Source organism: Pempheris klunzingeri, chromosome 6 (assembly GCF_042242105.1).
Source record: "Pempheris klunzingeri isolate RE-2024b chromosome 6, fPemKlu1.hap1, whole genome shotgun sequence".
Taxonomy (NCBI): domain Eukaryota; kingdom Metazoa; phylum Chordata; class Actinopteri; order Acropomatiformes; family Pempheridae; genus Pempheris; species Pempheris klunzingeri.
In genome coordinates, this window is record NC_092017.1 from 5,799,982 (window position 1) to 5,812,454 (window position 12,473).

General features: G+C 42.2%; 1 protein-coding gene across 1 annotated transcript in view; it reads left to right on the plus strand.

Moving 5' to 3' along the window:
- The first annotated feature begins 715 nt into the window (after nt 1-715).
- Nucleotides 716-12,473, plus strand: part of kif1aa (kinesin family member 1Aa) — a 35,197-nt gene continuing 23,439 nt past the window's right edge. Inside the window, exons 1-12 of the mRNA XM_070831619.1 lie at nt 716-775; nt 2,621-2,780; nt 9,159-9,232; nt 9,386-9,568; nt 9,692-9,757; nt 10,049-10,227; nt 10,436-10,547; nt 10,802-10,879; nt 11,035-11,100; nt 11,352-11,430; nt 11,520-11,598; nt 11,882-12,043. Of these exons, the coding sequence (XP_070687720.1) occupies nt 2,675-2,780; nt 9,159-9,232; nt 9,386-9,568; nt 9,692-9,757; nt 10,049-10,227; nt 10,436-10,547; nt 10,802-10,879; nt 11,035-11,100; nt 11,352-11,430; nt 11,520-11,598; nt 11,882-12,043 (1,184 nt within the window). The 5' untranslated portion in view covers nt 716-775; nt 2,621-2,674. The remainder of the gene's footprint in view (nt 776-2,620; nt 2,781-9,158; nt 9,233-9,385; nt 9,569-9,691; nt 9,758-10,048; nt 10,228-10,435; nt 10,548-10,801; nt 10,880-11,034; nt 11,101-11,351; nt 11,431-11,519; nt 11,599-11,881; nt 12,044-12,473) is intronic.

Sequence of the window (12,473 nt, forward strand, 5' to 3'; positions counted from 1 at the left end):
TGCAACTGCGTAATCCTGTTTCTGTGCTCCAGTCCAGATAATACAGTATATTGTGTGCTCCACTGAGCAGACAGTTCCCATGGTGCAGAGGCCTGCTTTGTGCCGGTTTGTCTCCTCTCAGCTTGATGCCCCTGGCTTGACCCACTAAACCCTTTTCACAACAAATGCGTTTTTATGCTTCTGTTGTCCGCTGCATTCAAAGCAGTCCTGTAAGTAAACTTAGCTGCTTCACATAACATACAGTCATAGTGCTGTCTGCTGTTTCTAACTTCAAATCAAAGTGGGAGCCATCAGCAGCTTGTATATAAGGTGTTAGGAGGGATACAGGTCTGGCTCCCTGTCTTTCTCCCTGCCTCCCGCTCCCTCCCCCCCTCTCTCCCTTCCCACTACTGCATTGATGCTGCTACCTCCCTCGGTGGTGATGTCACCGGCTCAGTGGAGCACGAGCATCCTTACCAAAGGCAGGGAGACAACAGAGCCATTTTGACCGCTTCGGAGCGCAAAGAACACCGGGCCACCTTCCTTCCTTCCTTCCTTCCCGGTTCCCCACTGGCAAGGCAGGGCAGGGCAGAGGGAGGGGGAGGGTCGGTAGGGTAGGGTAACCTCACTCAGCCCTTCCCGTTTTCATGGAGAGGAGAGGCTGCTAGCTGGGACGGTGCCGGACCTGGAGGAGAGCAGAGGAGGTGGAAGCGGCTTCGGAGCCGGATAGCAAAGCCAGACGAGCCCGACAAACGCGGTCTCTACACGGGGGCAAGACGGTAAAGACACCGCCGAGGTACGTTTGCCGTTTTTACCCCTCCATTGTCCCACCGGCCGTGCAGTTTTAATGAGACAGTCTTTATTTACTTAGTGTTGAACCTCCTGGGAAGAGATGGGGCACAGGGTGCGGCCATTGAACAGGCTGTCAATGTCGGAAAGATACTAAAGAGGCAGAAAGACATTAAAGCTGAAGCTCAGCATGGACACCAGAGGTACCAGAGGTGTCAGGGTGTCGTGCTGCTGCTACTCTGTGATGAAAATGTCTCTTCATTAAGGTTATGTGAGTAACCTTAGCGAAGCCCTGAACAAACGCCCTGTCATTGGGCGAGACGTCAACGACGTTTGGCCACAGCTGTTCATTGGAAAGACGTTTTTATCAGAAGCCGTAAAAATGACGCACCAAGTATATTTTCACAAAGTAATTACAGCCATGAATTGTCAATTTTAGCCTAACAAAATAAAGGCCCTCGGAGCCACTGTTGGCCCGTGGTTTGTGGCTGTCCTGCTAAAAAAAAAAAAAAAAAAAGCTACAAATTGAAATGATTTTTGTACGAGTGAAGAGGTGGATTGATTTGTATCAAACTGTCGCCATGCTCTGACACACACCAGCATGGTTTATTACATTAGCCTTTGTCACCGGGAAAATGGTGGCCGCCCAGCCGAGCTGCATCATCAGCTGATTGGTCTGAGCATCAGTGTGAGAAGATTATGGACATGGATGTTGATGGGGAAACAAGCAGATTTAATTTTTCAGAACTTAAAGTGTTCTAGTTTACACACTACATCCTGTGAACATAAGATATGCTCGTACGTGTGACTTTCATCCTCATCGATTTGTTTTAGTGATCAAAACAATGCTGATTTTGATGTTGAATCTCTTATATGATCCTGTCCTGCTTTAATTCATTTATCCTGATTCATCCTCACTTCACAGCGTGGCTGCACCATGAAAAAAAAAACCCCCAAAAAAACGAATTACTGTGCAACTCCCTTTGTAACAACATTTCTCGCATACATCTCAACAAATGAATCTGTTTAGGTGCCAGCTGTAGAGGATGTGCCAGGAAGCAGGGTGACACAGCAATTTTACAACCCTCAATTATGATGACAGACATCTGAGTCACAAACTATAGGGAAATACTCTGAATATTGATGTAAAAACCAACATGATTCCAAATATTGGGCATAGATTAAGTTAAAGGAATGACGTGATCAATCATGATATTTTCTAATATTTGCAGTTTGACCTGAGCTGTGCTGTGAAAGCTAATCATATCCTATTGCTCGCTGTTAAAGCTTATTGATAAAAACATAAAATTTGATCGTCACTGATGATGAGTCATGGTTGCTCTCGATACACCCGTGATGCCACCACATACTAAACTCACACAGCAATTTAATGCTTATGTTTAGTCTTTTAGGAGACAGTATGATGAGTTACGGGGTGTTCATGAAACCGAGCTGCTGAATGGAGCCAGACCCTGGATTTGTGGCTGGTTTCAGTGCCATTGTCATCCAGGGAAACAGCCTGACATTTAGCTGCTGCTGCACTTCTTTTGTTACTGCTAGCTTTATTATCCATCTCCCATGGCTGTAGCTGACCATGCATGGTCTTTTCATGTAACAGTCACACAGCCCTGCCCTCCTCTATTGTGCTGATCACGTCAACCCTAAGGTGTAATATTCATCCCCTTCCAGTTTTTAACACATGTGTAAAAATTATACCTCATAACACAACGTAACATAAGACATGCTCAAGAAACTGTGGCATGAATCATACCATGTCATACCATGAGCTGAGACGTTCTGATCAAACTGAGAATTCTATTCAATAGGATTTACTATCTACTCCCTTCTGCAGACCCCACACCCGGGCACTAAAGAAGGCACCCCAAGGTGCTAGGAAGACTGCACCATGGCAGGGGCCTCTGTGAAGGTGGCGGTGCGAGTCCGCCCCTTCAATTCAAGGGAAATTGGAAAAGAAAGCAAATGCATCATTCAGATGTCTGGAAACACCACCAGTAAGTACTCGTACAAGAGCTTAACGTTTACCTGCAGCATATGTGTTTATGGTTTCATCGCCTAATTGAGAATTAAATGTAGATTACAGAAGGAAAAAAAAACATGGATGGCAGAAGGAACCCAGCCAGATGTAATCTGATCCGGGAGATTCTTCTTCAACCAGAGGCCATGGTTTCAGGCTTTTCTGAACTATTGCTAGCCTTGACCTCTGAACCCCCCTCCCTACCACCACATGTGCGAAGAGGATTACTGAAAAGATAAATTCCTCCTGCATAGTGCCAGACTATCAGGGGTTACTGTACAAATCTGCTGTGAACAAGTGAGGCGTATTCCATGACATGTGATATGAGCCGGACATTTATTTAGAATCAGCTTTAATTTCATTGAGATACTGTAGGAAATGATTTTAGTCTGTCAACACAACATCATGCTGTGGGTGACATAATCTCCTGCATATATGACCTGGTATGTATTTAGGCCAAGGCCTGGTGTTTGTTAATGTGGCCAGATTAAGCCAGATTTTAAAATGGCGTCTTATTCAACATTTCATAATTGATCTTTCTCTTCAAATCTGCCACCAGTGCAAATACACAATAAGCACAACCACATTAGATATGATGGGAAGAACAGAATGATTCTGTCCATATAAACATTAGGAAGAGTCACTTGTTGTGTATTTGTGTCTCTAGACTCAAGTTTCCCAAACATATTGTGTTTGTGTTTGTGGCCATATGTTGTAAGTTTTCTTGGTGTGTAGTTCAGAGCATCCCACATTCCTCGGGTTGTACAGTGCACGCAGCGAGGACTGTGAAAGAGACTGGAAAGATACTCGATATGTAGTCTGCTTAGCAAGGTAAAGCCATTTGTCAATAATGAATGAGGCTTCCTGAAATATTTACCGTTTGGCCTAATTTAGCCATCTCCCTCCTCCTTCCTCATGTCATGGGTGACTAGACAACAAGCTGGGTGGCTTTTTTGGGCCCTCATATGTTTACCATGTGATTTGTTGCATTTACAATGTTAAAAGTATCCTTGGTATGAACCGTCCCTCCCGGATTTCACTGCATGATTGTTGACACCCACAGTAGCAGGGGTGTCATTGCCTTGGCACAGAGCTCCTTCCTATGTCTCTACAGCTGTGGACAATGAGTATTTGCTGTCAGCAGTGTCTCCTTTAGCAGTGTAAACCCAGATCACAGGCACTGTAGTCCACAGGCAACATATTTACAGTGAGGACACCACTGAAATGTCCTCGGTGAGATCCTGATTGATTTAATCTGTGAATTTGGTTTCTAGTCACGCAAAGCTTATTTGTTTTCAATTAAGGAAATTATCCAAGTACATGTGAGAACCCAACATAGTAGTTTTGCAGTACAAACTGTACTGTGCCTCATTCAACAGTATACATCATCAGTCAGGCTGTCAAAGCACAGTAGGCATTGAATGACCAGTACTATAGATTTCTCTTCCATAGAACGATGCAGAGGAAACATGAACTACAACAACAGTGGCTGCTACTTGGCTGCTTCTGGTGTTTGTTTTTCAGACATATATGTTTTCTGATTTATTTTTGACAGTCAAATCAGAAATAGTTATGACATCTAATACATGTCACAAACCACTGTGCAAAAGGTCTCACACCCAGTTAAATCTGTGAGTTTTTGGGCTTGATTCCCCACAGTATGAATCACAAGCTGATAAAGTGGTAGGTTTCAGGAAAACGTTAAGTAAAGTAAAGGATGGATATCACAGTGGACTAAAGGAAAACCTCTGCACTGATCACTTAACAGACAAAATTAGGTCTGTATGAACAGATTTTATTCATGGCTAAATCATGATTGAGTTTAATGAATCTTCCATAAAATCCAGAGATTTAATGAACGTTTACCATTACCTAGAACATGTCTTGTTGGTCGGACCCACATCGAGCACAAAGCTGCTTTCAGTGAGACTGCAGGTCTTTCAGCAGAGCAGATTGTTCTCTTCCAAACTGAGTCAATGGCTCTGGATGTGGACTGGAGGATGTGAGCAGACTGGCATGAAATAGCCCATTGGTTGCAGTGTCTAGAGGGGGTACAGAGGCAGGGTATAAATGCCCCCTTGTCCTTTTGTAGTCTGGGCTGAGGAAAAGAAGGAGAAGAAGGAGTTGTGGGGTTTTTTGTGTGTGTCTCACTCTGCTTTGTGCTCTCTGACACCCATGCGTGGGTCAATAGCCCAGTTCCCACAAAGCTGGAGAATGGCAGTAATCTTGTTGTTTAAGAGATCTTCCCTCCCACGCTGACCTTAATTAAGATGCAGGGGACAGACCTGAAGGAAAAATAGGCCTCTCTTTAGAAGGCTACCGGGAGCATATACTTGGTTGATAGACTTAAATTTATAATGCAGTAAAAGAAAAAACATTACACATTATAAATTTCACTGTTACTTAACCATCACAGCTAACATCTAAAATGGTGAAAAAGTTTATATTCCCACCACAATGGCAAATATAAGTTGCGCTATATTCTGCTTGTGTAAATGTAGACATAACCCTGTAAACAAATTCATATAAATGTTATTATTTTAGGGAAAATTTGTAGTTTTGAGTGAATTCACGCTGCAATCATTTTTAGCACAATTAAAGACCTCATTAGCGGAATGTTTACATCTCTGTAATCCTGATTTTGGCTCAACATAGACTACTAAAGTGCAAGTTTTGTGAGTGTCTTAAAGACTTTCTAGGCTTTATAACGTGGGATAGAAGCAGCAGACAACATACCACATACAGCCAGTGCTGCTGCTGAATATAGCATCCATGTGGCTCTCCTCCAGTCACTGTCAGAGGGTTCACATCCCCTCTGCCCAACCTGCTGACGCAGCCACATTTCCTCTTCTATTGACTGGGGCAGGTCACCCGTGACAGTCTGACCAGCATCACTCAGTCACAATTATGAAGGCCCAGCAGCTATGACAAAGACAAACATGGAATGTGCCGCGATAGGATGCTAATGTATGACAACTAAAATTAATCTAGAGCAGATAATCACCACCATAATTAAGATAAATGATGTGGCCATCACTGGCAGTGAGAGTGATGCGGAGAGGTATAGTTCTGTAAAAAGTGAGCACACTAAACATTACACCTGTGAAAAATGATATATACATCAAAATACGTTTATCTATTTTCAATTTTTGGGAATTAAAATCACTGATCACTGATACAATGTCTGATATATCAAATCAGACTGAATAAAGTTGGAACTATGCCTTTGTAATACATAGTTATTCTGAAGAGCTCATAATTAAAAAGCATTTCCGTCATAAATGGAGAGAACAGGTAGTAAAGGGGAGCACGATGACGGAGACGTGCTCTGTGCGCCTAAAATGCTGCTTTAACTGGCCTCAGGTGGAGTCTACTCTGACACACATGCTGTGTCCGCTGACAGCATCACCCAAGCTACTGAGTTCAGTTTAAAGAGGCAGCCCTGCCCCATGTCTCACTGTAACGCTCATGTATGCCGACAGTCAGTGCCACTCAAAAGTAATTACCTTATCTGAGAGCAAGACGCTTTACTTTCCGGTGCTGGAGTTTAGGAGGGGCTTGTATGAATCATATCACAATTAGAAATGAGTAAGCAATGAGAAGAAGTGGTGCTGCAGGTGATGTGCCTCTGGGTAATAGTCAGATCTTGATATATTTTTGTATTTTAGAGATTTGGTAAAGTAATCCTTTTAGATTTGGTTTATTTGATGGCTTTCTTCTGTTATAAAATCCAGATTTTATAGGTCAGCGTTATTCACCAGGAGAAACAACAACGTTTGTCTCCTGCTTTCATCACATGGCAGCTTGAGACCTTGTATGACCTTTATTCCTTGTCGGGCTGTATTACACATACAGTTAGTTTAGTGTTTGTGCACATATAGAGGCTTTTCACAGAGTGCTCTTAAATGCCCATTTTTCTTTAGCTGTGGAAGGGTTGTGTGTTGATACTGCATATCAGAAATGTAGTATAAAAACAAAAGTAATAGGTTGTTGCTCTCTAGAATATCTTGTAAACAAGGTACAGTGACAGTAACCAGTAACCAGTAACCCTAACCACTGATGCATTTTTTAGTGTTTCACCTGGATTACCACTTCCCAGAAATTTTATTTGGAAAGTTGTTAGTTTGGAAAGGTGCAAAGGGTGAACTCAACACCACGACTGTTATCCATAACAGTATATAATATCCATATAATATCCTTTGTAACCATAATGACCATTATAGTTGACCGCATAGCTGTCTGTCCAGTTCTACGTAGATATTTAGCTGTAACTGGCATGTCTGATGTCATGACACATTACTGTAGAGAACCACTTGTGGCAGGGGGCAGTGCACAGTAGAGGAAATGGTCCATATGGGAAACATTTGTAGACGAGTAATTGATTCTGCAGCTGTGGTTAGCAGCAGGTCTTGTGTATTTTATGACGATTAAAAGTGCAGAATACACTACTTAGATCAATATGAATAACATAAAGAGCACTGCTTGCACACAGCAGCTATGTCCACAAGTGGCCATCTTCCAGAGTACCCAGGAAATGACGCCTCATCTTTTTGTCATGGTGAGGGATGGGCCTGAAATTGGAGACCCAAGTCTGCCACAGTGGCCTATATTTCATTGCTGGAAACACAGTAGCAGTGTAGAGAGGAAATAACAGTGTGTACACTTACTTGAGAGTGTACTTAGCCCTGGGCCTTTTCCTCTGTTAATGACAGCATCTGCATTAGCAGGGAAAATGGTGTCTGGAGCTCTGGGAGTAAGAAAGAAGCATTTTCATAGTTGGCTTCAGCAAAACCACACCAGCTATGTTGTTTTTGGGTGGGCACGCTACCAGGTGCTGTAGTATTCACACATACACACACACAAAAACATTGATTCCAATACTGACAATGATAGAAAAAAATAATTTGATAGTCGTTTGACAGATGTTTTTCCTCCAACTACACAAAGCAAATTGTAAAATGTCTGAACAGACTTCCCAGGGGCTTTATTTGTCTCTTAAAGACAAATATTATTGAGAATATCATTCTTTGGAGTGGTTCAGTCATCTGCTCACATATACATTGAACGATGAATCATTACTATATCATGTCTTTTCTTCAAGGCATTGCTTTAAAAGGAGCAGTCATGATCCTGTGTTGAGAGAAGATGCATACAATATACTATACATATACAGCTTTATTAGCTGCAAACCAAAAAAAGATGTGTGTGTCACCATCATAAAGTAAATGAGTACCTCAGTTTAGTTCGTTAAGGGTCACTGAGCAGTTATAATATCAGGTTTGGCGAGATATCAGTAGGACATGATTTGATCAGGCAGACAAGATTTGCTTGAGTAATCAATGAACATCCAGGGGATTTAAATCTACCAGACCAGAGTATTATTGTTTAGACTGGGATTCTCTGTGATTTAAAAAAAAAAAAACCCTCTCACCATCAGAAATCAATAGAAGGCCACATTGTGTTGATCTGATTTTAATTTAAAGTCATTAATATGTAATGTGTAACAGGAAGTTGAGTAACAAAGGCTAACAAAGGACAACTGAGCCCGATGAAACGCAGCTCAGAGCTGAGGCCTGTTTCACTCTGAGACATTTGAAAGATGAGCTGAGCCTGACAAGCTGAGTCTGAGCTGCTCTAAAATGGCCACTGGTAGATAGAGAAACCTGGTAGGTACCAACGTGGCCTTTTAATCTGGCACCACCATCAGGCCAAACTTTGAAAGTAGGAAGTAAGAACTGCAAAATAGTTTGAATCAATCAATGTTTTGTTGGTGTATCATGAGTGCAGCCTCACAGAGCTACCAGCTGGGCTCTACTGCAGATTTTTAACCCTGTTTTTGATGTCCATGGTATTTCATGGTGTTTCTCAGATGCTCACATGCGCTCACAAGTTTGGATGTTTGGATGTCAAGTTTGATTCATAGAGTTTGAAACCAACCTGAGCTCTTCACTCACACAGATGGGTAGAACAAAAAGACAGTTCAGTGCCCAGTAGAGAGTCCCTCTGTTATTTTTCAGCAAACCTGCAAATTACACTTTTAAAACATTTAAAGGCAGTAACTGTTTTCCACTGTTTGTACTATGGTAGTTTGAAATTTTCACACAAGGATGAATAAGCAGCTGAGATAACATGATGCCACTTGGCTTCTTGTCTGAATACATCTGTAGTGTAATGTTTGGCTTTAACGTAGAGGTCCTAACATTAGAGATGACTATAAGTACAGAAAGAGGAGGCTAACATGAAGGCTGTCCCAGCTCTATTAGCAAAACAGGAGACCGGCACAGGACAGAGATACAGTTTCACACAGGTGGCTCTCACCCTCCCTCTGACCCTTGTTCCTTGTCCTGTCTTTCAGCCATCACCAACCCCAAGCAGACCAAAGACACCAAGAGCTTCAACTTTGATTACTCCTACTGGTCCCACACCTCGGTAACTCTTTCTACACCCCCACAGCGCAAGTTAGAGACACCCTAACCAAAAGATACACACATCGCCATTACTGTGGGACGCTTTATGTTGCACTTGTCATTTTCATGAGAAAGTTTTAGATTTAAGTGGCTGATTACAGATATCTGTCCACAGCCCGAGGACGTTAATTTTGCCTCTCAGATGCTGGTGTACAAAGACATCGGGGAGGAAATGTTGCTGCACGCATTCGAGGGCTACAACGTCTGCATCTTTGCCTATGGTCAGACAGGCGCTGGCAAGTCCTACACCATGATGGGGAAACAGGATGTCAAGGATCAACAAGGAATCATTCCCCTGGTACAGACTTATCATGATTACTTGACCAGTGCTGAAAATAACTCAAAGGAAAGATGATTTTCAATTTCTCAGATGTAACAATTCTGACAATAGTAAAACAATTTGTTATTTCTCTCCCTCCAGATGTGTGAAGATCTTTTTACAAAGATCAATGACAATACAGACAACAGCATGTCTTATTCTGTGGAGGTAAGCATTGCTGCCCTCTGTCCTCAGCTGCCCTGCTTATAGTTTTATTTAGTTCATCACATTTATTTATCAGGGCCCTTGTACAAAAAACATTAATCTCACACAAAGAAGAGAAGCGAATGTTTCCAGATTTAGCTACAAGCACATTTCCATCTGCAGTCCCTGGGCAGGTAGACATAAAAACAAATCCTACTAATGCAGTTGATACAAATACAGGTACTCTGTATGTGCAGCATAGCTGAGCCTCACACCTGTTTTGAATGTTCAAGCTCATATTATGAATCTGAACAGGTTAGCTACATGGAAATCTACTGTGAACGTGTGCGGGACTTACTGAACCCCAAAAACAAAGGGAACCTACGTGTTCGAGAACATCCTCTGATGGGACCTTATGTGGAGGACCTGTCTAAGCTGGCTGTCACCTCTTACAATGACATCCAGGACCTGATGGACTCTGGCAACAAGGCCAGGTGATGGAACTGTTTGTTTATTCAGGCACCCCACCTACTTTGAAATCTGTCTCTTCATATTGTTTGTCGGACCTACAGTAGAAATAGTAGTAAAGACCAGTAATTTGCTCCGTCATCGTAAGAAACACATCCTCCTTGTTGGACAAATGTTGAGCATGCTAACAGCCTGCTGCACAAACTGATACAAATGTGTTAACTGTCTCTACAGGACTGTGGCTGCTACCAACATGAATGAGACCAGCAGTCGCTCGCACGCTGTTTTTAACATTATATTCACTCAGAAACGGCATGATGCTGAGACTGATAACACCTCTGAGAAGGTAGCGTTTTATCACATCCTGAGTGAACTCCTTTAACATTGAGCTATTGCTTCTGCTTATCTATGCACTGATTGATGACAGTGATTTGAATCTACATTGTGTACCGGAAATCAATGATTGCTTGAAGGTCATACAGTAAAGATAAGGTAACATTGTCAAGATGTTTTTATTAACCAAACCTTTCCCTGGAATAAAGATTATTGGCTTTAGCTTTTTTATGTGTTGCAATTTATTTATTAGACGTTCTGTTGCAGGTCAGCAAAATAAGTTTGGTGGATTTGGCTGGCAGTGAGAGGGCGGATTCTACCGGAGCCAAAGGCACTAGGCTTAAGGTGAAATGCATTTTGGATATTCAGGCACAGATTTGAAAACACATTCCCTCACGTACATGGGAAACAATCACTGTGACTAAATCTATATTAAAGTAGTTAATCAGCAGACTTACTTGCAATGTAAATATCATTCTCCTTTTCTCACTCTTTTACAGGAAGGAGCAAATATCAACAAATCTCTAACTACACTGGGAAAAGTCATCTCTGCCCTGGCAGAAGTGGTATGTATTATATCTGCATATATTACACTGCACGATGAAGGAGATGTTATCTATCTATGTTAATTGTACTTCTACTACTTCTCTTCTATTTCTCTCGTCTGCTTCTTCTACTTCCTTTTAGGACTCTGGGTCGAATAAGGTAATTTATTCATATTACATATTTCTAAGTGTTGATTTATTTGTTGTTTGTCTTAACCTGAATGCCATTAAATGCAGTGATTTTAATTTTGTGTTTTGTGTGTGAAACTCAGAATAAAAAGAAGAAAAAAGTGGAAAGCTTCATCCCCTACAGAGATTCAGTTCTGACCTGGCTACTGAGAGAAAATTTGGGTAAGAACACAATATTTGTTTTATTATTTCTTACTGACCCATTAGTTCTGATCAAACTGAAGCCAAAGTGTTGTTCTTCATTGTGTCAGGGGGGAATTCTCGTACCGCAATGGTAGCTGCCCTGAGTCCAGCTGACATCAACTACGATGAGACCCTCAGCACACTCAGGTAGAGAGCGGGTAACACATCCACTGCTGCGTCTTTTCCTCCCACACAGCTGCTGAATGTGGCTTTGGAGGACACTGATGCCAATGGCACAGAGGTGTTGTGTAATATACATTTTCCTCAGTGGCTTGCATCAGTTCTTCCTACTTCATACACCCTTCATGAGTTGCTTCGTGTCTGTGTCTGTGTGTGTGTGTGTGTGTGTGTGTGTGTGTGTGCATGTGCCTCTTTGTCTCCTCCCTCACCTCTGTCAGCATGCCCATTGATCCTTGCCTTACACCCACAGGTACGCTGACCGCGCCAAACAGATTCGCTGTAACGCTGTGATCAACGAGGATCCCAACAACCGATTGGTGCGCGAGCTGAAGGAGGAGGTGTCTCGTCTGAAAGATCTCCTCTACGCCCAGGGCCTGGGTGACATCATTGAGAGTAAGGGATCATTTATTGGGTTTATGACCATTAGTGCTATCTCTAGATTTAATTTCAAATGTTTGTAATGGTTTCAGATCCTTCTGTTAGTGTGCACACTCTTCTTATTGTTACACTGTCAGTCTCACCTCACAAGCACTGCACTTTAATTCTCTCTGTGCTCACAAACATTGTGTGAGTTGATGTGTGTTTAGATAGGACACAAAGCAAATTAAGAACAAGCACTAAAAAACCAATGGGAGGATGTGAATGGAGATGAGCAGATACTGATTCTCTTGGGACTACAGTGGGGCCAGAATTGGCGAAGTACAGTTTATGCCCATGATGTGGGTTAGGGTTTCAAGCATCTAGAGCTAGCATGTCAAGCCAGTCACTGTAAGCACATAATAGGAAGTCTATTTACCAAGTGGACGTGTGGTGATAAAAATTGTGGGCATTCACCAGCAACA